Here is a 27,841-nt window from a genome sequence, read left to right as displayed (position 1 = left end):
TATGTGATATTATAACGTGACTCCTTTTCTGTCCAAATGGAGATAATGTGATTGTGCACCTGTTTAAGAGCCAAACCATTCCTCCTACTCTAATATTAATGCCAAGTGCATAGCATAACATCAATAGTTATTATTTTGGACGTCTCTAGTTTGACGCGGTGAAGTCAGGACTCGAACCCGAAACCTCCCGACATGTTCCCAATAACGCGGGTTTGATATTGCCTTTTGCAATTGGTATTTCAAGTATATTGAAATGAATGGAAATTTTCTCTAATGTTTTGCAATGAACGTGATTATTTGTAACTTATAATTTTTATAGTTTTACCTTGTTTTTATCTAAAATTCATCTTTTTATCAATTTTAATCTTATTATATTTTTCAGATTTTTAAATTTTATTTAAAAGTTTTTCAACAGAGAGGCGGCGGCGGGTTTCGGCCCAAAGAACTGAAACGATGGTACCGAATCCAAATAAGTAAGTAGTTTTTATTAATTATAATAATGTATTAAAACGTAGAAAGAAAAGAAAATTTTTATTTAAATTGAGGATTTTATTTCCTCATATTTTGAAATCTGTTTTTGAAGTTTTAAATTCGTAATTAATATTTGCACATAAAATTTTATGTTTATGTAATCTGACTGTTTATAGTCAGAATTTATTTTTAAATATTAATGGTTAAAATGAAATTTTACTCTTTATAGTAGAATTTATTATTAGTTTTATTTTTATTTAAAACTATTTAGTGTATGACTTGTTTTATTTTAAGGCTGGTCCAAACTGCTGATAAATTTGGTTCTTATTATCCAACAATTACACCTGAACTGTTGAAACAAGGCATAAATTCTATTTTATCTGTTTGTGCTGTAAGTGATGGAAAGTCATTGTCTGGAGAGTTTAGAGTTGCTCTGGGTTCAAAGGCACCTCTAAGAATACCGTTAGATCTTGAACTTGTTTTAGGGTGTAACCCAATACCTGAGGTTCAGTTTTTTTATCCGGTGCAAGCTAATAATCTATTGTTCATGAACAACAGATGGCACACAGAATGGTATTCGTTTCAAGACCTGCTGGCTGCTGGACTTCTTGCTTGTGATAAAGCAAAAACATCCAAAGAATCTTACGCAAAGTTGGTGGATAGGTGTAAATTGAGTCTTATTAAAGAAGAATACCAATGTGCATTTAGAATAGAGGTGGGTTGTCCTTCCGATGGAGATGTGTTGGACTTGAATATAAGATGGCTTCCTTGTTCAGCCCACTATTTGAAGAATCATTCTAGATTAAACAGCGGTGATGTGGCTACAATCAATGGTGGAAGTGTAAATGTTTACTGTCCATTATTTCCAGAATCATTGAAAGATATTATGCATCATTTTCCAGTTCCGCCAACTTTATTTATTGATTCAGATATTACATTAGATGATTATTCTACAGCTGTATTGGATGGATTTCCTGCCATCTTAAGTTTCATTCAAGGTCACGTTGATTTGACTATTGAGAATGCTAGAGAATACATTAAATCTCCAACAGCGCACTCTGGCAATGTTAAGAGGTTTAAACCGAAGAGAAAGAATCCACCAACATCAACATCTGAGTTAGCAGCTCAATCTCATTCTACAGGTACATTCACATTGTCAAAATTTGGGACAAAGAAAAATATATGGCAATATATCGCCTGCGTTCCCTATGCACAGAGGAAAAAGATTTCACTGTCTAAATCTGGGTCAACTTGGGATAGTTACATGACTGCATGGCGTACTTTTACTAATTTTTGTATTATAAAACGAAGAAAACCTTACATTCCTGTTGAGCCTGATATCTTAATTGATTATGTATGTTTTTTGGATGAGGATAGAGGTTTACAATATCCAACAGTTAGGTCTTATTTGTCTGCTTTGAAGAAACTTCATCATTTGAATAATGTTTCTGACAAATCTTTTGATTGTCCGAGGTTGAGTGATGTGTTGAAGGGTATGTACAATGAGTCAACTTTGATGAAGTCTGTTTCTACTAAGAAATATAGAGCAGTCATGACGTGGACAGTTATGAAGATTCTGGGCATGAAGATTTGGGGATCAGCTGGTATGACCGATTTCAATAAACAAGTTTTTTGGACCATTAGTTTGTTCTGTTTTTTTGGGGCGTTTAGAGGGGGAGAGATGATGTCCTTGGATGCAAATTCATTTGATCCTTTTAGATGTATCACCTGGGCGAAGGTCAAGAGACTGAATCAGAATCAACTTTTAATTGATCTTGTAGTTCCAAAATCTTCAGAAGTTCCTGAAGGTACTGTAGTTGATATATTTCGATACCCTGGTGATAAATCAATGTGTCCTATAGAAAACATTGATTTTTTGATCAAGATGGTGTTGAAACTTAGAGGTCTGGATTTGAACAAGCCTGTGTTTCAATTTGATAATGGCAGCATGATGACACCAAAGTTTATGAATGAAAAGTTAAATGAATATTTAAAGCCATTATTTCCAAATGTACAATTTTCTTCACATAGTTTTCGTGCTGGAATACCTAGTCATATGGCTGCAAACCCTGAGTTATTCTCTGTTGAAGATTCCATGATTGGTGGTAGATGGACTTCTAATACTGTTAAGAGATATCAAAGACTTCATGGTGTCGCTCAAAGAAACATATTTTCCAAGTTTAATAATTTTTTGCAGGTGCAAATTTAATTTCTATTTTTATTAAAAGGAATGTAAAAGGTTTTCTTCGCTTTATATATTAATAATATATTGAATTTTATCATTTAAATGTTATTATCTAGACTCTTTATTAGTTTAGAAATTTTATAAGATATATCTAAATTTTTTATTATTTAGAATATTAACTGAAAATATTATTTGTTTAATTTAGAATTTAAGAACAAATATATCTAGACTCTTTATTAGTTTAGAATATTGATTTGCTTTTATGTTGAATAATTTTAGATTGAGGAGTTACTTTAAAAATATCTAAATTTTTTATTGATTTAGAATTTTGACATACATATATATATCTAAACTCTTTATAGTTTAGAATATTGACTTGTAATTTATAAGATAACTCTTAATGTAGGTATATTTATAAGATATCTAATAGGTTTTATATTACTTTTTATAGTAGTGTAAAGTTTTTAAGAAAAAAGTTTCTTTTTTTATTAAGTAACTTTTAATTTTAGAATTACCACCCGGCTACAGCCTAGTCAATCCAGATCAATTATCTACAGATCAATTTAATAATCTTGTAAATACAGCAGAATTAGAAATAAGTGATCAATTGGGTCATCAAATTACTGGAAACTCAGCTATTTCAAGTGTTCCATCAGTAATCTCGCTACATTTACAGAGCACTAATCCACCATTGCCAACTAAAAGTCAGGAATCTTGTCCACCTCCACCTCCTCCATCAACACAAACAGTTACTGATAACTATTCTTTTGATGGGTTTTATCAAAGTAGTAATGGAGGTTTAAGTAACAGTAATGGAACAAGTCAATTGAGAAGACAAGGTCGTGTTTATCATACTCTAAATTCACAGGATAGATTAATAATAATGTTATTTTGTTCTGTAAAATTAAATTTTATAGTTTGATCAATGATTTCTATTTTCTTTTAAATATTTAAAAATGAGATAATTTTATTTTATTTTTTTTTTTATCTTCTTTAAATAAGTCATACATAAATTAAATAGGTTTTAATCAAAAAGAAAGGAGTTTATATTTTATGTAACTAAGTATTTTATTTACATTTTCATAACATTATTATAAATTTTCGACTAGTCTACTGAAAAAGCTCCTGTTTATTTACCTTCCGGTCCAACCTATCAAAGTTATGCTTGTTCAAGCAGCAATCTTCAATCACAATCAAACAATAGTCATTTCTTAAATTTGCCGTCAAACTCTGTTATTCAAAATACTTCAAATTTTGTTAATAACAACAGAATGAACTATAAAAGATCTGATGTTCTTATGGATACAACAATGTCAGCATCAGAATTCCGAACCATTTTTCCTGATTTAGCTCCAGGTGAAGGTCCAATCCCTGAGTGCTATTTTTACTTAACAATAGGTGAATTGGCTATTGAAAACTGTAAGGCAAAGAGTAAAGTGATTAAGAAACCTTCTACATTAGAAACCAAGTTAAAGGATAATGCTATTAAAATACACACTGTCAAGTCATGGGATAATAATACTATGGATAATCTTAAAGATAAACTTCATCCATTGAGATTTGATCGCTGTCCAACTATAAGCTCTGAAGAAATGTTTGTTAAAGCGGCTCATTTTTATGATGACAAAGAGTTACTTCCCATTAATACCTATGATCTATCTAGGCTGGATTTGACAAATAAGATATCAATGAAGGGTTTTGAAGAGCTTCATAAACCGGATTCCACAATTCTCTCTGTAAAAATGTTTTCCCCTGAAAATGTAAAGAAAACAAATGGTGGATTATCAAGTTTAAATGTGGTGCGAGATGAGAGTGGAAATCAAACTGTTTTAACTTCTCTTTACTTAGAAGACATTGAAAATATTAGAAATTTCAAGGCTGCATTTTTTGGTTTATATGTTGCGAAGGACAGAGTTGTTCCTTGGGACAAATCTCTTCAACCTCTGTGGAAATTTTTTCTAGTACATGATTGGTTAAAAGATATTCCTAACTCTTTTGGATACAATACAAATGAAGACCAAGGGAGTTTTTGTACTTCGTTCACTGATAGCGTACTGCAAACAAATGCAATCAGATTTTCACAGAAACAACCGCATATGTCATTTTCAGAGCTAGATGCTCATTTCCGAAGTTTTTGTACTTTCAATCAAAAATGTTCTTTTGTTCAGCTGGTTCCCGTGGTTAATAAAAATGTTGATGGGAAAATGAAACAGGTTATCAAAGAAACTTGGACACCTTCAGAACCTGGTGCTTCTTACATTGCAGTAAGAACTATTTGTCGTGTGTTCAATTCTGACAAAAACTGCAAAAACTCTTTTGATTCTAAGTCTAGAAAGTGCCACGACACAAATGGAGGGAATAAATACCTTCATATTTGTAATGTGAAAATGCCAAATGGTAGACCTTGCGGCCAGGGACATAAAAACAGCAGTCATCCAAAAAATTGATTTTATTTATTGTTTGTTTATTTTAGCTTATAAATAAGAGTTTAAGTTTTTCTTTTATTATTAGCTATGGTAGTTTTCATTTGTTTATGTTATATCGAGCTTAGAATTAATACATTTATACAGATTTTATTTTTGTATTTTATGATATCTATTTTTGATAGATTTTTAAAACATGTTTATCTTTTTATAGATTAAGCATTTTATTATTCCATTTTAATCTGTTTTTATTTATTTAACTATTTTATAGTTAAAGAGTTTTATTGATTTTAATAGTCGTCTTTTATCCCAGTAATATATATATATATATATTTATAAATCCATAGATTTATTTTATAATATTTATCATTATTTTGAAATTGTCAATAATAATTGTGTTTATTTTCAGAAAAAAATTTGGAATATTAATTTTATTGGGGGGCTGGTTTAAAATGACAATGTGAATGTTTAAGGAAATGTTGAATTCAGTCATTTGGGTTTACCTGGAGATGTTTTGGAATCTTGGCTAAAGAAGAGGAGATTTTTTCCGGTAAATAAAGAGTTAATCAAATTACCAAAGCCTTTAATAAATACTGAAATTCCTCTGTTGGAAAATTATAATGATGAACCAAATGCTGATTTTTGGGTTAAATTTCCTTCTAGACCGTTACCTGGCAGATATAGTCCAAATACTCCGATTTGTGCTAATTCTTATGAAAGTGAGTTTTTACAAATTAAAGAAAAATTGTCTTTACCTCAACGTGAATCAGTTTTACAAACTATTAATGATTTAAGATATGGCGCAAATTCACTAGTTGATTTTGACCGTATAGAGCCTCTTTTTGATTCAAATGCACAGAATATGGGTTTACAAAAAGTTGGTTGTCAATTCACTGATCAGTTGGTAACCATGATAAAAAAAGGTTATGTTTCTGGACCTTTTGATCAGCCACCAATAGTGAATCTTAGAATAAATAGTTTGTTTGTTGTTGAACAAACAGACAAATTTAGACCCATCTTAAATTTAAGTGCACCAGAAGGAAAAAGTTTCAATGATGCAATAGTAGACAATTTAATGACAAAAGTAGTGATGTCTAGTCAGTCTTTGGTGGCAAAAAAGTTGTACTCTATTGGAAAAGGAGCTTATTTGTCAAAAATTGATCACCAGAGTGCATACAAACTTGTTCCAACCCATTTTGATCATTTATTTTTGCAAGGTTTTTTTTGGTTAAACAAATATTTTCTTGAAACTTCACAAGTATTTGGTGCAAGATCAGCTGTACCAAATTATGACAGATTACATAAAGGTTTTTCTGACATTGTTAAAGTTAAAAGTGAAACAATAGAATTGTATTTAGAACGTCAATTAGATGATCAGATTGTCATGACCAAAACATTAGCTGAGAATAAAAAGTTTGTTGAAGTTTATTTGGATTTAGCTGAAAAAATCAAGTTACCATTAGCTCCGTTAGACAAACCAGACAAAGCTTTTTTATACCAACAAGAAGGAGTGATTTTAGGCATTTATTTTAATACTATAAATATGTCATGGTCACTTCCTGAAGAGAAAAGAATCAAGTATAGTAATTATATATCAGATATTCTTACTGGTGGAAAAGTTTCACAAAATGAACTTCAGAAACTTTTGGGTATGATAAATTTTATTGTTCAAATGTGTCCAGTTTTAAAGTTTTTTAGAACTCCTGTAATAGATGATTTAAAAAATTCCTATGAAATGGAACCTCTGTTCTTGGACGCTGATACAATTGATCTTTTACATCAATGGTTGTATATTCTAGAGGAGTTGAAAGATGGTTTCCCTATATCTGATATGAATAAGTGCCCTCCAGCAAAATCCATTGTGTTTGTAACAGATGCCGCAGGTTGTGCTTCTCAAACAAGTAACCATGAATTAGGCATAGGTGCAGTTGGTTATGTTATGCCTCATAGTGAAATGTCTGATTTTTTCTACATTGGACAATGTATGTGGCCAGAGAAGTTTATTTTACAGTTATTCGATGAAGATGGAAAAAAGTTTGGAAACAAGACAACTTTTTTAGAAGCAGTTGGTGTCCTTATTTCAATTTATCATAACTACAAGTTGATACATAATAAACATGTCGTATGTATGGTGGATAATGTTGCTGTTGTTTGGGCCTTTATCAATGGCAGATCTCGTCAGGATCCTTTTACCAGTCTCATAGTGTCAGTAATAAATCATATCGCTGGTTCAACACCTTTTAAATTATATGTGGAACATCTTCCAAGAGTGTCAACTTTGCCAGCTTTAATAGCGGATACATTATCAAGAACAGATCCTAAAGGCAAATATCTTATTGACAATATTGGCAAACCTGTTAAAACTGATTGGCCACCTGCTTTGAAATCATGGTTACTAAATCCTGTTATAGATTGGGATCTGCGATCAAAAATTTTAGCTGATTTTCGTGCTTCTCTTTGGGTTTGACTTCTTTTGGATGTTTTTCTTACTGTTTTTGGTATTTTTATGTTTTAATGAACCAGTACTTAAGCAATAAATATTAGGTAAATTAGATAAGTAAGGGGTTTGTTAGTTAAATATATTTGTTAAGAAAAAGTAGTATCTTAAATTGTTTAAGTACTGGTTTCTATAAATCTTTTCTTTAAAATAAAATAAAATAAATTCCAAAAGAAGTTCAACAGATTTAGGTCGAGAGCTGTATTCCTTAATGAAATCAAGAGTTAGTAATTCATAAAATAAAGGTGAGAAAATTTCCTTGGTATTTCAAGTATATTGAAATGAATGGAAATTTTCTCTAATGTTTTGCAATGAACGTGATTATTTGTAACTTATAATTTTTATAGTTTTACCTTGTTTTTATCTAAAATTCATCTTTTTATCAATTTTAATCTTATTATATTTTTCAGATTTTTAAATTTTATTTAAAAGTTTTTCAACCCCACCCTCCATCCCTGTATTTTTATGTTTTAATGAACCAGTACTTAAGCAATAAATATTAGGTAAATTAGATAAGTAAGGGGTTTGTTAGTTAAATATATTTGTTAAGAAAAAGTAGTATCTTAAATTGTTTAAGTACTGGTTTCTATAAATCTTTTCTTTAAAATAAAATAAAATAAATTCCAAAAGAAGTTCAACAGATTTAGGTCGAGAGCTGTATTCCTTAATGAAATCAAGAGTTAGTAATTCATAAAATAAAGGTGAGAAAATTTCCATGTTTGATATTATCTTATGGAAAGAAGAGTTGAAAAGAAAGTACACTATTATTGTCCGCTACCTCACGGAAAAATTCTGCTTTTGATAGCTTATAAGCATAAGGGGAGCGAAAGGAGTATTTATCGCCTTTATATCTAAACTCGTGTGAATAGATTTAAAACAAGAATGACAACATCCATAAGTAGCGAAGCTCAAAAATTATGAATTGATATCGGGAAAAATTACTATAAAGCAGTGTCACACAATAAACATTAATCTTGATAAAATAGGGAAATCAGGAAACCCTAAAAATCACAAAAAATTAAAAAATCTAGGAATCGATCTAGCACCCCAATTAATAAATAAATCGCAATAAAGCTAAAGGAACTTATGTAGAATTTTAAATCTAAGCAATCCCTGAAAATTTCAGCCCATTATCTTAGAAAGGAGTTGAGAAAATCAAGAAAACATAAAAATCTAGGAATCGATCTAGCACCCCAAATAACAGACAGGTGGACAAAACAATGTATAGATTAGATGGGCATATGTTATGAGAATCTTCACTAAAAATTTCAGCTGTCTATCTTTTATAGGAGCCGAGAAAATCATGTTTCCCCCACTTTGTCTCAGACGGACGGACATTTCGAATTATAGAGTAGCTTCGCTACTAATAACTTTAACCTGGATACGCCATCATTTTTATATTTTTAACTCGAAAAAATCACTTCATATGTATTATTTGTAATAACTTAATTTGTTTTATCTCTACATTTTAACTTTATCACGTATTTCAACTTAATTATTTAGAGGCATTATAATAATGTTATAGCATAGATGTATATTGTTCACTATAGATGTGCTCACTAAAACCAGATTGTATAACAACACACAATGGTTTAGGTTACTACTACTAGCTTTCACAGCAGTGTCTAATCCACAACTAAACCAAAACTATAAGAAATATCAAAGTACCACTTAGAAGTCGCCCTTTAAGATGCCATGAAAATTGTACATTTTTATTTATAAATAGATTTAAAGTAAAACTTTCTTTAAAATGTTGCTTATAATAGTTTATATTTTAATAGTTTAAACGGATTAAAATTAAAAGCTATAAAATTATGATTTATAGAACTAATATGAAAATATGTACCCAAAAATACCCTAGAAGGGGGACTCGTAGGCCTACGGCCGTGCACACTACTTTTTCTTATGTAACTTCTTTCATTAATCTTAACGAGGGAGATATTGTATGTGCATTAACAGCCGTATATCATCGCATTCACATAGTGTTTCATAATCGCTAAAAGACACAATAGCAAATATACATGCGGAAAAATGCACACCGTGAATTTAATATCAGCGCAGCAACTAACAAATAGACTAAGTCTAAAACTTTTGAAATAGTACACATAAAGGTATTAAATATCATCTATCTTTAAATTTAAAAATTTACGTTTCACCCTAAACTTAGCTGACATGCGTTTAGAATGGTAGAATAGAATATTAAAAATCTACATATATTACAAAATAAATCACGCCTTTATTATATTATTTTATAGAGTAATAAAAAATGTTATTCTTGTTGAGACAAAAAATTTGAAGTATGTTGTTGGTGGATGCCTTTTATAGATATTCTGATTCTACACGATTACAAATGATTATTGATTTTGTACTACGCATATATAGTTGTGTTGTTTAAGATCTAGAAAACTGCATATTTTTTATGGACTTGTTTGACACTAGCGTAATTTAGCCCTATTTCATTTGTTATAAGAAGGGGGGAGGCTAACGCCCTTTTCAAATTGAACAGAAAAAAACACCTAAAAATTTACTTTTTTTCATTGATAAATAAAAATCAATTAATTCCAACCTCCCACTAATTAGAACACGTTTTTTTGTTCACTTATGAAACCAATACCCCCCCCCCCTTCCCTCCCCATGTACTAGCGCCCATTTGCTTTCAAAAATGGTACGTGATATAAATAAGGGGACGTGTATTATAAAAGTTAATATTACAATAAAATGATGATTGATCAATCCTTATACTAAAGTAACAGAATGTCTGTCTGTTTGTACCGAAAGATCTCGCAAACCGATCGGGTTCTCGACCTTAACAGGGTAGCTTCTCATAGGTCCCGGGAAGGTTTATAACTATTTTGGGGGAGGGTACCACCACCCTCCAAAGAGAAATAATAATAAATCGAAATTTTTATTTTAAGTATAGAGACTCTAACGTAACATTGCGAGGTATCGTACAAAGAGACTCTTACGCAACATATCGTAGAAACTTGAACGCAACAAAAAACCAAACATTTAAAGTGCCACTAGAGGCTTCTAGGGGCGTAGCCGCTAGTTACCTCATATTGCATCAGGACCACAACATTATGAAACTTTTAGTAGAAACTAGAAAAGTATTTTTTTTTATGTTTGTTTAGGTTAAGTATAGGAGAGCCCCGCAGAATTTTTCCTAGACGTGTTTTGGTTATTTGAGTTGGGGAAGGAGGGGAGAGATTTAGATTCTTCAATATTTATTTTAATAGGTAGGTTAATTACATAAAAAGCTCCCCCCCCCCAACCTTTTTTTTGATAAACAACATCTTTTTTGAATTTTAATTTTATGACATATTTATTTCATTTATACTTCGATAACTTTAAAATATATTGTCACATTCATGAAGACGTTGTTAACGTAATAAAGCAAAGAAATTAAATGAAAGTAATATTTTTTTGTTCTTATGTTTTAAGTTAAAGATTTAAGTCCATACAAAGACATAAAAAGGACTTAGAACCTTGAATATTTCTTTAATCTGGAAATCATATCAAAGTTTAAATCGTTACAAAAAAAACTTCTTTTTAATATATATATTACTAGCGGCTACGCCCCTAGAGGCCTCTAGTGGCACTTTGAATGTTTTTTTTATTTAAAATATCTAATTACAGAAATAATTGGTTTATGTTTCGTTCAATTCTCTTTTTCGGGAGGGGTAATTTTTTTCTAGGGGCGATTTCTCCTGATAGGGTGGTGGTACCCTCCCCCAAAATAGTTATAAACCTTCCCGGGACTTATGAGAAGCTACCCTGTTAAGGAGAACCCAATCGGTTCAGCGGTAGGCGAGATCCTTCAGTACAAACACACAAACACACAGACATCCTGTTACTTTAGTATAAGGATACACCCCAATATTGATCATTAAATTACCCCTTCTGTAGATTTTTAAAAATTGCAAGTCTTGACACTGTTATTATTTGTACAACCCAATCAATATCTAATAAATAAAATCTCATGTGAAACTTCCTAGTGCATGTTAACATTGAATACACTAATTTTAAAGAAGAAAAAACGCTAAAACTTTTTAATGCTTGTAAAAATGTTAATGTTTCCAATACTAACAAAAACATTTTCATTATCCCGCCACCCCCCCCCCCCCTCTAGTACCCATAGAGGCCTCTTAGGCAGAGATGGAAAAAACCAGGTTTTTTTAAAAAGAACAAACCAGTTTATTTTTTTGGTTTAAACCAGGTTTTTTTTTGTTTTTAATAAAAACCAGGTTTTTTTGGTTTTTTTAATAATATCTAAATTATAGGCCTGCCCCCCTCTTTTTTCACCCCCTCCCCCTTTTTCTCACCCCTAAAACGGGGGGTTGCCCAAATGGACCCGAAAAAGGGCAGCTTAAAAGCGCCCGCCCAAAAGCGCCCGCCCGATTTGACAACCCTGACTGACAGTTATTTACTGTATTATTTACGTTATGAAAAGATATAACTGGAAAGATAGGCCTTTGTATAAATATTTTTTAAAAAACATTTAAACCATCCCACCTTGTTTTTTTTTGGTTTTTTAAAGCTTTTTTTTTGGTTTAAACCACTTGATTTAAACCACGTGGTTTTTTTTTATGCCATCTCTGCTCTTAGGTTGAAGTCTTTAGTATAATATTGAAGCGACTTTTACAAACAAACTTTGGTCTTTGTATTCTAGTGTCCATTTAGCAGGGTGAGAGGGAGGGAAGAGAGTTTGGACTGTAATTTGAGCTGAATTCCTAGTATATAAACTTGTTCTGTCATTCGTTGGGTTTAAAAATATAGGGTTAATAATAACGTATAACCAGTATTCAAACTTTTCTAATAATTTCACTGAAAATAAAGCGAAATTTTATCAATATTGAGATTTGTATTAATTTACCATCCATTGTCCCATCTCTAAATATTGCTGCCATTTATAGAAAAACAAGATTAGATCTGACAATTTATCTGGTAGCGAGCTTACTCAACAAGTTTTATTTGTCAGTAAGACAGTAAAGTAATACAATCACATACTATTAAAGGAGAGAAGTTCCTTCTTAGCAGAAAGCTCTAAACGTTAATTTAGGCATGTTAGAATTGTCCTATCGATAAGTATGATTCTTTCTGTAATAGTACAATTTAGAAAGCATAGCAATTATTCAATTATTACAAGTAAGTCCGTTAGTCCATTAAAAAACAAGTTGATTTATAAACTATATTGACAACAATTTTTATATGATTAAATATTAGTCCTATTCATCCTACTATTTGAATAATGTTTTTAGAACATTTAAACAATATGCCTATAATGAAGTCTCAAAATATAAAAATATATGAATTAAGCAATGCATCCTATATTTCAGAAAGTAATTTTGGTTCACACTTCATGATATTGAATGCATTGCTCCTTTGCAATGATCGTTAGTCTTTTTGATATGTTGAGCTTCGTTTTCATGGATGATGTCATTATTGTTTTATTTTAAATTTTGGTAGAGCAGTCATTCAATAACTACTTAGGGTCTGTCCGTACATCACTTAAAGTTTAGAAAACCCGTCGAATTTGCGTTTATTAAAACTTGCTCGCTTGTTGTCGGGGAGGTGTCAGGCTAGACATCCAGACAAAGGTCGTGCAATCAAAGAAATGGTTTACTCCAATTATTACCCAGAAGATATTTATAAGATGAGCAACAATTGAATGATTTAATTCTTGAATGATAGTTAGATTTTAATATTAGTACAAACCACTAGACCTTTTTACTTCTTTTTAGTAAAGCTTCTTATAGTACCAAGGAAAGCAGCGTGTCTGAGCCGTTTGATTTTGGTGCGGCTCCGCGGAGCCATATGTGATGATACGGCTCCGGCTCCGACCTAAAATCAAGAAAATCTCGACATATTTGTTTTCTCCCAAGTCTATTTTTGACTTTTGAAGGTTTTAAAAGTTAAATTTTTGATAAAAATGGACTTGAAAAACATAAAAGGGGCATATGCACATGAAAAAACAGAGTTACCAAATTATAATTTATAAAAAATCTCTTTTTTTATCTAGTCCGGAGCCAAGCCGTTTTTTAACAAAAATACGGCTCCAGCTTCGGCTCCGGCTCAAGCAAAATATGGCGGCTCCACGGCTCCCGGCTCCGAAACACTGAAGGAAAGTTTACAATTTTATGGAAAGGCTACCTCTACCCTCCCAAAAGAAATCCCCCCCTGAAAAAAAAATACATTTTTTACTTTTTCTTTTTAAACTTTAATGTAAATTGGAGGGTCTCTACACCACCCCCTTTTCTCTCAAGTTCTCCTAATAGGGTTCTAGATGTATCTACGCAATAAATCATTAGGTCCATTGGTCTGTCTAAATTAGCTTTAGACATGTAATTTCTAAATTAGCAATATGTTTTATTCTCAGTTGTATGCAAAGATAGGGCCAGTGGCGTGGGCAGCGATTCACAATGAAACAAGGATGACAACATTCATAAACGCAAAGCTCTAAAACAGAAGGACTAACGAACAATAACACTTGTAGAGTATCAGAACTGAAAAATCAGAATATAAATGAACAAAAGTAGAAACAAAATTGTTAGTAATTTGGTCAAAAACTGCTTAAATAGAGGATAATTTTTATGGACATACTAACACTTTTAGGACTTGATTATAGAGATGCTTCGCCTATAACATTGTACTTTGTTGTTCCAGGAATCATTATTCCAAAAATCAGAAAATCGGATGATTTTAGTACATAAAAAATTGTTGTTAAAAAAGTTAAAAATCAACATGTTTAAAATGGACGTGCGGACATTCTGGTAACGATTATAGAGTAAGTTCGCTATCTAAATCGTTCCTAAGTACTACAGGAATCATCATGCAAAGCTTGAAATCGATAGGACAATTCTAACATGCCTAAATAAACGAAAAAAGATATCCGTCATGGACGGATGTACCGACCCTAATTATAGAAAAATTCGCTTTTAAAAAGTTAAGGGCAGTTCTACCTAGCCTCGTGTTTTAGGGGGAATTGACACCCACATACACTTCTTTCCAATCACCACTGCACTGTATAGAAGAAAATTGATTTTTAAAGGCGAAGCTTTTCTATAATTAGGGTCGGTCCGTCCGTCCGTCCGAGATAGTTAGCTTTTATTTGTTAATTTAGGCATGTCAAAATTGTCCTATCGATTTCAAACTTTGCATGGTGATTCCTGTAGTAGTTAGGTACTACTTAGAAAGCGTAGCAACTCTATAATCGTTACCAGAATGTCCGTACGTCCATTTTAAACATGTTGATTTTAGTACTTTTTTAATAACAATTTTTTATGTGATAAAATCATCCGATCGATCTGATTTTTTGATTACTGATTCCTATTACAATAAGGTACAATATTATGAGCGAAGCATCTCTATAATCAAGTATTAAAAATGTCAGTATGTCCTTAAACAGAATTCTGTATTTAAGAAGTTTTGCAACAAATTTACGTATAATTTTGTCAAACCTTTTTTTTCTCTTCATATTTTGTATATTCAGTTCTGACACTAAACAAAAGTTAATGATCGTCTGTCATATCGTTTCAGAGCTTCGCTTTTATGGATGTTGTCATTCTTGTTATGTGAAAATTCTGCTGACCAATAAGAATAAATTTATTTCTCACACGGTTAGTCAGTCAACATGTATGTTTATTTTCAAATTATCAATAATTTTGGAGGTTCACTTCTTGTGGATATTGTCAACCATGTTTCTATCGGGGATCTCACGGATAATACAATGGCAGATAAATTGATGTTTACCCCCAATGATGATACACAAAATTATACCTTCTGTGGATTGTAATTAGTAGTTGAAACTTTTGAACACTTAACTAAATGAAATAACCAATTAAAATTCAATCAAAGTCCATAAGGTTGTTAAATCCAACGAATAAGAAAATGTTATTATAAGTTTTTGGGGACTAGTGTAATAAACAGACCAATGTTCCCTACTTCCCTGTTTTTTTTACATTTATAAAAGTATTAATTGCACAATAACAATATGACATAACATCCAGGTGTCATGGAAGTCTGCATATTATATCATTTTATATATGTTTATTTAAAGCGAGGCTTTTTCCAATTTGAATTTATCCTAAAGTGAGTTTTCCGTCCATCCGAAAGGGATACTTTTAGGGGTGGCAATCTGGAATCCGGATCCGGGATCCAGAATCCGCCCAATTTTTGGGCCAATTTTGAAATCCGAATCCGGATCCGGAATCCGTTTTTTAATAGCGGATTCCGCATTCTGAATTGGTAGGCTAAAATTAGCGTCTTGAGTTTTTCTTTCAACTTCCCCTTTTTGAAGGCAAAGATTATCATCATTATATAATATAATATCTTGAAATATTATATAAATATAAATCTTGAAAACGTAGCTTCTTTAAAATCTCACTAAACTATCAATATTACTTTCATTCTAAGATAGAGATGTCAACCTTAATTGTAAGTATTTAGTAAACATCCACAACATATGAACAATAAATTTCAGGCTTCTGTATGAAACAACTGTAACTTTCCGCTAATCCAAATGTCTGATATGTCTAGTTTTGCTATTGTGGATATTGCCATCCTTGTTTAAAATGTGTTTATTAACTTTGATGAGATAACCCTTTCTATGTAATTATTAGTGTATTGCATAAACCCGGGAAAAAAATATTTGTTATTATTCTTGGTTATCACACAAGTACAAGTACAAGCTTAGAAAAATTAATAGCTTAGAATATACACTCGTGTAGCTTGAAAATGTGACCCGCTTTACGCATTCGATTAAAATTTCAAACTTTTTTTTATAGCTAGCCGGTTCTTTTAGTAAGTAGTAGATGTAAAATTTTTCATAGAATTCAGATATGCAATCGGTTTTTTTTGTAGACCTCTTATTTTTTAAGTAATTTAAGTTTTTTTTTTTAAAAATTAAGTCGATTTTAAGGTACTAAAACGCAACAAAAAAAGGAAGAAAATGGCCAATATGTACAAAAATAGTAAGATCTTTAATTTGACACCTTACTTTTTGAATTTTTGTCAGGTAATTATTGAAAAAATTGATTTTTTTAAACCCACGAGAATAAAAACTTTGAACTTAATTTTATCATTTCACAGGTAAAAAAAATATGGGTTCATATATACCTTTAGAATCAGAAAAATATTACGAACCCATTGTAAGCAAAAATGAAAAAAAGTAAACAAATAAAAAATGGCCTATTATATTTTTTTGTTCAGGCAACACTTTCTTCATCCCCTCTTTACCCCCTTTTTACCCCCTTCCCATTTTTATTCTCAATTCAAGAAATAAGATGGTTGCCTGTATAATATAATATAATATTTTCATATAATTCCTTTTATTGTAGTTTATATACTATATTGTAAACTTTTTATTTCAATTTTGCTTAGAATGGATTTGTAATATTTTTCTCATTCTAACAGTATATATAACGCCTATTTCTTATGCCTGGGGAATGATAAAATTAAGTTCAAAGTTTTTATTCTCGTGGGTTTAAAAAAATCGATTTTTTCAATAATTACCTGACAGAATTGAAAAAGTAAGGTGTCAAATTAAAGATCTTACTATTTTTGTTCATAATGGCCATTTTCTTTCTTTTTTTTTTGTTGCATTTTAGTACCTTAAAATTGACTTAATTTTTTTAAAAAACTTAAATTACTTAAAAAATAAGAGGTCTACAAAAAAACCGATTGCATATCTGAATTCTATGGAAAAATTTACATCTACTACTTACTAAAAGAACCGGCTAGCTATAAAAAAAAAGTTAAGACGGCTTCTTTCCAAATCCTTATGATAAGTAATAAAATTATTATATGTAATAATGTAATCTCTAAAAATTTGTATCTTATCATATCATATAAATTGTTATATAATTATTCTTGTATACCAAATTATGTTAGTTAGTGGAATTAATAAATACCATACCATACCATACCAAATCATAATTCTTTTTTATGAAATGTACATAAAATGATTAAAGGAATAGAGAAGCTACTAGAAAAAAGAATTGCATTCCATAAGTTACAATAAAAACGTTCCTAGTCACCAGGAATAAGGCAAACATAAGTGAGTGAGGGATACAAAGACGTTTGTAACAACATTTGATCTAAAATGTACAGGTCTACGCGCGGGCGAACCATAAAGGAAATGATTTATGACCATTTTTAGTCCGATTTTATAAGAGTATAAAGCAAAGGTATAAGGTAGGTACATATTTTGGAATTACAAATATATCATATAAAATTAATTTTTGCGTCGCCCCTAGCCTTTAGGGAAGGGAGAGTGATGTAATGGAAAAAGTCTAAAACATTCAAATACATTATTAAAGCCTCGCTTAAAAAAAAACAATTCGGACCAGCAATTTCTAAGAATTGATTATAGAGTTGCTTTGCTTATGATATTGTACTTTGATGTTACGGGCATCAGTATACCAAAAATCGGATAATTAGATCAAATAAAAATTTGTTGTTAAAAAAGTAAAAAAATCAAAAAAAATTTACGTACGGACATTCTGGTAATGATTACAGAGTTGCCACGCTTTCTAAATCGTACCTAGCTACAACAGGAATCTCCATGGAAAGTTTAAAATTGATAGGACGATTCTAACATGCCTAAATTAACGAAAAAAGCTATCTGTCTCGGACGGACGGACGGACGTACGGACCGACCATAATTATAGAAAAGCTTCGCTTTTAAAAAGTATATGAAAATACCCAACAAATATATTTGTATATTTTCATTCGTTCTATCGGGCCCCAATCCGGACCTTAATTCAAAAGTGGGTTGTTTTAAAGCCTACACCCCCCCCCTCACCCATTTAATACCACAAAAGCTAAGCTCAAAAAATCTACCTGTTAAAGGAATGTTGATATATATAAAGTAAAAACGCATTGAATATTTATTATTATTTAGAAGGATAAAAAAAAATCAGTGTAAATCTATTCCATAAAAACTTTAATAAAACATAATTACATTTTATGACTTGATTATGGAGACGCTAATATTATGCCTAATTGTACTATAAATCAATATTTCAAAAATTGAACAAGATAATTTTATCACATAAAAATATAGTTACAAAATCATGGCCTTCTCCTAATTTGAACTTTTAGAGAATAATCGGACAATTCTAATAAGAGCTATCCGTTATGGGCGTACGAACAAACCTACCCTATTTACAAAAAGCTTTGAATTTTGAGAAAGCTTCAGAACCAATAATATCAGAATGTACTTCAAAATTCCATATTGTATTAAGTTTCCGCCGTCGAGACACTATTGACTATGGAAAATTTAAAGTAAGCAAAGTTATTATGAAAGTGAAACATGTTCGTCTGTCCTTTGTTATACATAGCTACATATTACATCTCTAGATAAATACTTTTCTCGAATTCATTCGAATCCGGTGGAGAGGAACCGGTTCTCATCCATACGAAAAAACTATGTCTAGCATTGTATTATATCCAGCTTTCTACGAATATAAAAATGTACAATCATAAGAATAAAACCAGTTTTTTTAGCCCGTGCCTTCGGCACCTCGGGGCTAAAAAACTGGTTATAATCTTATAATTGTACATTCTATATCCGCGGAAAGCCGTTTATAATACGATGAAAGAAATAACTGTTAATGCATTAGTGAATACTGTCGTTCTTGGTGATACTAACGCAACTTATTATTAAACTTTTAACATGGCATTGCTAAAATTTAAGAACTGAAAACAACGTAGGTAGTAGATATTTGTCTACTTATTTACAGGTTAAAAGACACAAATTCCTTATTTGTTACTAACAGCTACGCCTTTAGAGGCCCCCTTATTTTTTTTTTGGGGGGGGGGGATTTTTTGCTAGGGCGGTTTATGTACATAGTTTTACATCATCTTGGACCTTCCCTGTCAATAAGATCTATATCGGGTCAGTAGTCGGCGAGATCCTACGCTGCAGACAGACATCCTGTTACTTTTATACCAGGAATAAGGTATAATCAACAAGCAATATAAATCTAATATAATATTTGGGGGGCAAATGGAGAGGTCGTCAAATTTACGATGTTCTGCCCCCCAACGACAGCTGAAAAACATGTAAAGGTTTCGTGATTTTTCCCCGAATTAATTTCGTTATTGGTATAAGCTGCTTTTATACAAGGATTATAAAAAGAAGACAGCATTTGTAACAAAACTGGAATTAATTATATGATTTTTTTAACATTCGTGGAAAATAAAATTGTTTGTAATATGATAATAATATGCAACGTAAATCTAATGAAGCTAACATAATACCCTCCTATAATATCCTTTAATGGGCACTTTATGTGTCTGTACCAAAAAAAAAAAGTGCCGGAGGTAATTTTCAAGAGGTCAAGTAATGTAAGGGGGGCAGCGGTTCTGACACTTTTGCGTAAACAGTGATTATAGGCTTTGTCTCATGGAGTGAGAGTATAGGTTAATTACAGAAAAAAAGTTTCCTTTAAGGATGTAGTTTTCCTATTTAAAAAAAAAATTTGGATTTGACCTCCAGGTTCAGGTGCTGCAGGCCTCCAGATGATCTCTGTACAGGTAAAAATGAAAAAAAAATTTTTTTTGAAGAGTTAGAAGCCAGCTTATAAAACAAAATATGCATGTTTTTTCTTCAAATATGTTAATAACAGTCAAAGAGATGCATATTTTGTTTTATAAGTTGACCTCTAACTCTTTTTAAAAAATATTTAATTTTCATTTTTACCTGTACAGAGACCACCTAGAGGCCTGGAGCTCCGTAACCTGGAGGCCTATCCAAAAAATCTTAAAACTTGGGAAAATTCATCATTTAAGAATGATTTTATCCCTAATAACCTATCCTTTCAGTCCAAAGATAAAGCCTATATACCAGGTTTACGTAAATGTGTCAGAACTCCCCCCCCCCCCCTTGTTTTGTGGGTTTCATCTTTTGCTAAAAAAAAAAACATTACAGCAAATTGAATGTCCAAAGACAATGCAACAAAAACAACTATAAAGTGTTGAACAGTTCAAAGAAAGATGTTTTTAAACAATTTCACTTATGTCTCTAAAGATAAATTAAAGCTTTAATGTTAACACGTATTGTAATTAATTCAATTATTTTTAAGACATATTTCAAAAGAACGTCTATAAACAAGGAAGACATTCTAGACTGGCATACATATTACACAATTCAAATTGCTGGTCTGGTTAAAATAATTTTAATTTTATAGATACTACCTACACTTTAATTAACTCGTTTGGGGCGGGGTTCACGACTTCAGTTGATGACCGAATCTAGAGAACCCAGAGCATCATTCGCTTATAATGGAAAAATACTCTTAACGCCCACTAGGGTATCAGGTAAGTTAAAACCCAGCAGATAACTAACCCCCTTAATTGCACGAACAATGCCTGGAAGTCCTAAAAGTGGATGGTATCGAGATGCGCCTGTTTGTGAGCCAAAGCAGTCCTTCTACTATAAATACTGATGGCCTTATTGTTTGAGTACGTATCATTTTTAATATCTCTAATATGACACCGTGTGGTCCAAACTAGAAGCCAAAAGCAAGCTGACACGTTATTAATGACGCTAATGCCGCGGGTACATAATAATTTAAATTAAGTAACCTTTTTAAAAGCGAAGCAAAAGCGAAGCTTTTCTATAATTAGGGTCGGTCCGTCCGTACGTCCGTCCGTCCGTCACGGATAGCTTTTTTCGTTAATTTAGACATGTTAGAATTGTCCTATCGATTTCAAATTTTGCATGGTGATTCCTTTAGTAGTTAAGTACGATTTAGAAAGCGTAGCAACTCTATAATCATTACCAAAATGTCCGTACGTCCATTTTAAACATGTTGATTTTTTTACTTTTTTAAATAGCTTTTTTCGTTAATTTAGGCATGTTAGAATTGTCCTATCGATTTCAAATTTTGCATGGTGATTCCTGTAATAGTTAGGTACGATTTAGAAATCGTAGCAACTCTATAATCATTACCAGAATGTCCGTACGTCCATTTTAAACAAGTTGATTTTTTTTACATTTTTAACAACAAATTTGTATGTGCCCTAATTATCCGATTGGTCTGATTTTTGGTATACTGATTCCTGGGACAACAAAGTTTGCTGTTATAAGCAAAGCAACTCTATAAACAAGTCATAAAAATGTAAGTATGTCCATAAACATTATCCTGTATCAAGCAGTTTTTTAACAAATTTACTTACAATTTTGCTTTGACTCTTATACATTCGCATTCTGATTATTCAATTCTGACATTATACAAGCGTTAATGTCCGTTTGTCCTAACGTTTCAGAGCTTCGCTTTTATGGATGTTGTCATCCTTGTTAAGTTATGAATTTCATAAATTAAAATATATGTATATATGTATATTGCTATATGAATTAAATAAGACATCTATTAAATTACAGCAATGTTTTATTTGCAACATTTGCAAAAATTTAAATTACATTTTTACTACTATTTTTATCACTTGTTTTAAAACGTGTCTAGCCTAAAAAGTACTATGAAAATATTCTTAAAAAAAGCTTTCCTTCATTACGGTTAGGCTTATCAATACGTCCGTTCATAATGGGCTTCATTCTTTGTAGATAATTCCTGAAACAATGCGGTATAATGGCGTATGAACTTTATATCGTTATTAGAAATTGCACACGTCCTTTTTTAAGTTTTAGCCATCTTAACTTTTTTATCTATTTTCATATAATATTTTAATTAATGAATATCTGTCCCCCTTTTATTATCGTGAATTTGAAATGAAAAACATTAGGACCAATTTTATAAGAAGCGTACGTGACATCTCTATAACTATTATCACAATGTAAGTACGTCCATGTAATGTATACTGCATTTCAGCTAATTAACACCGGATAAATAGATAGATTAGGAGCCCGTAACTCCATATGTCTGCCTGTCTGATTTGCTGGGCTTTGCTTTTATGGATGTATTCATCCAAATTAACGGGATATTTTTATGGAAACTAATTACAATTAAACAAGAAACAGAAAGGTTAGTACGTTCGGTATGACTTGTACGTAATATTTGTAACTTTTTTTTGTTATTGCGTCTTAACTTAGTTTTTGAAAAGTGTTTGTGAAAAAATAACTATTTTAATCATGAGTAGCGCACGCATATATATCCATCTAAAGGAAAGTTTAGGTTTTCAATAAATGAATGGGGGGAAAAAATTTTATTGCTCCGAACAAAATTAAAATCCAATTGGCCCATTCCCTTTTAAGATATAATAATGAACTGACAGACAAGACTAACAACCATGTTACCTCGCTTTAGAATTATAAAATTTTGCCCGAAAAATTTATTTGCTTTCTTAAAATTCCCGTAAAAGAAGAAACTAGTCTAGATTATTAATTTCGTATCAAGTCAGAAACACTCCAAAGTATCCAAAGAATTATAATCACGTTTTTTTATTTGTTATTAAATTTTAGTTGGTTGCTTCATTAACTAGCAGCATCCAAACATTTCAACCAATGATTGTAATCGACAAAAGGATGAATTTTGTTTATCATCAATGGGGATTTATTTCAATTTATCTTAACTGAACGTATAGATCATGCCCGCGCACTGTTTTAAGCGGCATAAGAAGGCCTACAAATAATCTGGAATAGCCATAAATCAATAATGCATAATTATCTCGCAGTGCAGAGAAATGCACGAAAAAGTCCTATTTTACGCGTTTTTTCTTCAGTGAAGCTTTCCCTGTGCATCATTGGATCTTGGCTATTCCAGATTATTTGTAGGCCTTCTTATACCCCTTAAAATGGTGTGCGGTTATGATCTGTACGTTCAGCCGTTTGGCAGCTAGCAGCCTTTAAAATTAATAGATTTTTGGCAATATTCGTTACCAGCAGTATTTTACCGTGAACTGCAGTAGATCTGATCTCTGGTTTTATGACTTTACGGCTTATTTAGATTATTTACGGTTAGGCTTTGCTGGTTTTTATAATGTGCAAACCTAGGTCGTTTAACCCTAATGAACAATAGAAATCATCTTCCTTCTATGTCTAACTTGATCTCAAAGTTTAAAACATCAATCATAACAATCAAAAGAAAAGATTTTTGCAGAGATAATCTGATTAATCTTGGTGCTAAAATGTGGTAGGTATAAGGGATACTGTCTTGGTACTTATATAGTGTGTTCCTTGTGGGATCGAACCCCCACCTAAACCTTACTAGAAATATGAGTAGAAGACGACTTTTGTAGTTTGAAATCATATTATCTAAGCAATGAAGCGCGGCATAGCCATATGTATGCGCCCCCACGCGCTTTCTTCCTTTGTATTGTTTGATGCCCTCAGCACGGCACATGTTATGTGACGAAAAATCCTGTTCTGCATAGAATGAGTGGTTAGCTGTGTGTTTTTTTACCTCTATATACTTCCTGGCTTGATATGAATTAAGACTGGTGAGTATTCTTTCTTTTTAACCTTTGAAATTTGAAGAATAGAGTGATTTTTTTGGTTCAAGATATAGCAAATTGATTTCTTTATTTTTTCATTAAAATAGACCAAATCATTGACTTATTTTTACCTACGAATAATTTTATATATTTTTAAAATGATTCTGTTTGAAATTTATCAGTTTCTATTAAAAAATATGCACGTTTTCTTATTCGTTGAAACATTTTTAATATTTTGTATTAATTTTGTTATTATTCTTTTAGATCCCACCGTTTCATGGTGTAAATACACTATTTGTAACTGCATCAGTGCCTTATTCATTGGAAGTAGTGAGGATGATTGTGCTTCATGCACTTAAGATCTCGTAGACGGCCACGTAGGCCTAAGTACCGAGATATTCGGCCCAAAGTACCGAAACAGATACAGAGATACAACAATTGACAAAAAAAAATAATATACATGGAAATTCATATGCTAAAATGGTAATTATGGTAAAGAAAGGGTAGTAGATGAATCTTAAGGGTCAGTTTCCCCTAATTTCACTAGTAGTTAGAAATAAATAGAAAAGCTTTTATTTTTAGATTTAAAACCCAGAAATTTAAGAGGCCCAAGAAAGTAGCATGTAGAGATCGGGTTGGGGGTTGTAAGGGTGATTCCATTCCCTATCAAGGAACAAAAAATAGCTTTCACGTTCTTGGTAGACATTTCTGTTAACTATTATTGCAATAATAGAACAGCAGACACACATCTAGTTACTTTCATGAACAAAAGTAAATCTCTGCTTTAAACACCGAAAATTAATCCAAATGCCCAAGGAGAAACTAAATTCTCATTCAATATAAAATATCTTTCAATCCATTTAACATTCATTTACCTACCCATTTTTTCATAGGCAAGTCAATAGTACCTAAAAGGTCACATTTCTAAGATATTCTATCTACGCACAAGTAGCAAATAACAACCATAGTATGTACTGCATGACCTTTATACTCAAATATGTAACAATTTTGTACTAGCTAAAACCAACTACTGGCCATTTTAATTATTAAGCCCTATAAACCAAACCCATAATTTAAATAGGCATTTTTAATTAATATAATGATATATGAAAAGGACAGACAGACAAGATGAGTTGTATAGTAAATGCTCCTTATTTATTATCTATAAAATATTTTTACAACAATTTTTGTGGGCAGCAGAGAAAATCACTTTTAACATTTAATCCAGCATTTTTATGGCTAGACAGACTGAAAAAGTGAGTTATATCGAGGATGGATCTTTTAAATAATCATAAATCAATGAACAAAGTAAATTACAGAGCAGATGTTTAGTGACCATAAAAAATAATAGTTAGAAAATTGAAAATATGAAAATACTATTTATAGCAAGTAAATTGGTTTAGGTAATCTATATAAAAGGGTCATCGCACTGTTTTAAAAAATGCCTACTATTTATGTAGTTATTTATTTTGTATGAAGACATTTCAGTTTAATAGCTCTCATAGTTGTTTATATTATTGTAATAACTGAAAAGGAAAGAGGGGTGTAGTATATATTAAAATAAAACTTTATTAAAACATTTATTAATAAAAAGATTTAAACTTCTAGCATGTTTTTCCCCGGCCCCCCCCCCCCCCCAAAAAAAAAAATAGTAAGGAATGTACATGAGTGGTTATATACTCACAATTTTTATACTGACATATTTTAATTCAAGATAAATGACTACTTAAAATTGTGACATATTCATGATAACAAAATATATAAGGGGGGGGGGGGGGAGGTCGGATCTGCCACTTTTGCGTAAACAGGGAGCATAGGCTTTGTCTTAGAAGTTAGAGGATAGGTTATTAAAGAAAAAAATTTACTTTTGGGGTGTATTTTTCTTATATTTAAAAAAAAATGGATTTGGCCTCCAGGTTCAGGTGCTGCAGGCCTCCAGGTTGTCTCTGGACAGGTAAAAATGGAAAAAAAAACTTTTTTGGAAGAGTTAGAGTTCAATTTATAAAACAAAATATTCATCTTTTATCTTCAAATATGTTAATAACATTCAAAAGGATGCATATTTTGTTATATAATTTGACTTCTCAAACTTAAAAAGGCGATTTTTGAGACAGGCATTTTCTGAGAAAGACATTTTTTGAGTATAAAAAATTTCAACCATCTATCTTACACTTAAGCCGAGAAAATTATGTTTCCTCATACATGTTCCAGACATAAAAAACCGGACATCTCATATTACAAAGTAGGTTCGCTACTAAAAAAAAGGAAAAAGGTTTAAGTAATAGAAATGTAAACTTTAACTTTATACCTTCAGGGCATTTACAAGCAAGCTTGTATATTTTTATTTAAATTTACTTGCATCTTAGTTCTATTAGTATTTCTTTAATATAAAGCAATATTAAATATTTTTTGCTATTCATAAAAGTGTTTTTCGTTCCTTCACAGTTCATTATTAACAGCGAAGCCTTCTATATATTTAGGGTCGGTCTAGCTGTTTGTCATTTCGAGAATGAAATTGTTTTTTGGCGTATTAGAATTGTCATATCATATCAACTTAAAACTTTGCATGAAGATTTAAGGAACAGTTAGGTAAAATTAAAACAGTGTAGCAACACTATAATCATTACCAAAAAGTGCGTACGTCTATTTATGCGATTTAGAGCTAGCTTTAAAATCATATCTTATTTATTGCAATAATCTCTTATCATATTACTTAATGTTCGTTTGTCTTCTTGACATGTTAATCTTCGCTTTGGTTGGATGGTGTCATCCTTGTTTGATGTTTATTTCATAAATCAACTTAAAAATATAGTAAACTAGAATTATAAATTTCAAAATAATCAATTTTAATTATTTTAAAATAGAAATAAAAACTTACCTTCAAGACCCGAATCATTTATAAAGATATTTTCCTCCTCCATAATTAATGATTTTTTTTTATTATAAATATCATAACATATTTTCACTTATAAATTTCATCATAGAAGAACTTTTTTCGACGTTTGTGTTTTAGCTGTATGAGAAAAATTGTCTGATTTTCTTTTCAATAATGGCCACGGTAAAAGTGCATTTTTTAATTATTTATTTTTCTTATTGCTTAAAAAATTGATATCATTACGCTTTGCAAGTTTTTTTTTCAATTTTAGGTCTTTAGTATGAAAATGTATTTATAAGTTGCTTTTCATGAAATTATTTCTCTAATATTAATTCTATAATCTTGGCCACATAAACAATGTCTGCAATTTAAAAACATAATTAGGAAAGCAGAAATATCCGGCCAATCAGGGAATTCATAGCAACAATAATACTGTAAATTGGACCAATCAGAAGCCAGGAATGAATCGTATGATTTCTACAATGGCTACAAATGTCGTCGTTGGTGTTTGATATTAGGAAAATATTTTAATAATACTTAACTTTTTTAGAAGCTAATCTGTGAGAATTGTGTTATGATGTTATCTTAGAAAATCACCCAAACTCTTATGGAGTATAAAATAAAGCATAATTTAAAGGGGGCATTTAGAGGTTTTTACTCTCTAATGATCTAAAACATTATTTTTCAGTCTAAAAATGCTGAAGGTCTTATGGCACGCGTTTTGCTTAAATGTAGCTTTCCCTGTGCATCATTGGATCTTGGCTATTCTAGAATATTTGTAGGCCTTCTTATCCCGCTTAAAACGGTGAACGGTATGATATGTATACGCTCAGCCGTTAGGCAGCTAGCAGCTTTTAAAATGCATAGATTTTTGGAGATAATCGTTACCACGAACCAGGTATAAGGTATAACCAACAAGTAAAATAAATCTAAAATAATATTTGGGGGGCAAATGGAGTGGTCGTCAATTTTACGATGTAATGTTCCCCAACGACAGC

At 31.2% G+C, this 27,841-nt stretch overlaps 2 protein-coding genes across 3 annotated transcripts in view; one reads left to right on the top strand and one right to left on the bottom strand.

Annotated features, from left to right (window-relative positions):
* The window catches only part of SREBP (Sterol regulatory element binding protein), a 126,227-nt gene extending 99,055 nt beyond the window's left edge, over positions 1-27,172 (bottom strand). Inside the window, exon 1 of one of the 2 annotated variants that reach the window (XM_080162054.1) lies at positions 26,847-27,172. In XM_080162054.1, the coding sequence (XP_080018180.1) occupies positions 26,847-26,889 (43 nt within the window). In that variant the 5' untranslated portion in view covers positions 26,890-27,172. Of the gene's footprint in view, positions 1-8,953; positions 9,416-26,846 lie in introns of those variants that run through there. The other variant, XM_080162055.1, reaches the window with a different exon arrangement.
* Positions 381-3,578, top strand: LOC145319868 (uncharacterized). The gene is made up of 3 exons (XM_080162273.1): positions 381-473; positions 766-1,613; positions 3,166-3,578. Exons 1-3 carry the CDS (start codon positions 454-456, stop codon positions 3,576-3,578), a joined length of 1,281 nt encoding a protein of 426 aa, XP_080018399.1. The 5' UTR covers positions 381-453.
* Positions 27,173-27,841: the final 669 nt, after the last annotated feature.

The sequence above is a fragment of the Acartia tonsa genome, chromosome 5 (assembly GCF_053477335.1).
Source record: "Acartia tonsa isolate MP-2025a chromosome 5, ASM5347733v1, whole genome shotgun sequence".
Lineage (NCBI taxonomy): Eukaryota > Metazoa > Arthropoda > Copepoda > Calanoida > Acartiidae > Acartia > Acartia tonsa.
The sequence above is the reverse complement of the archived record's forward strand: the minus strand, read 5'-3'. Positions and strand labels throughout refer to the sequence as shown.

Coding starts and splice junctions, on each gene's coding strand:
- LOC145319868 (XM_080162273.1), top strand. CDS start 454: ATGGTACCGAATCCAAATAA. Junction 474..765: donor ATGGTACCGAATCCAAATAA/GTAAGTAGTTTT, acceptor TTTTATTTTAAG/GCTGGTCCAAACTGCTGATA. Junction 1,614..3,165: donor AGCTCAATCTCATTCTACAG/GTACATTCACAT, acceptor TTTTAATTTTAG/AATTACCACCCGGCTACAGC.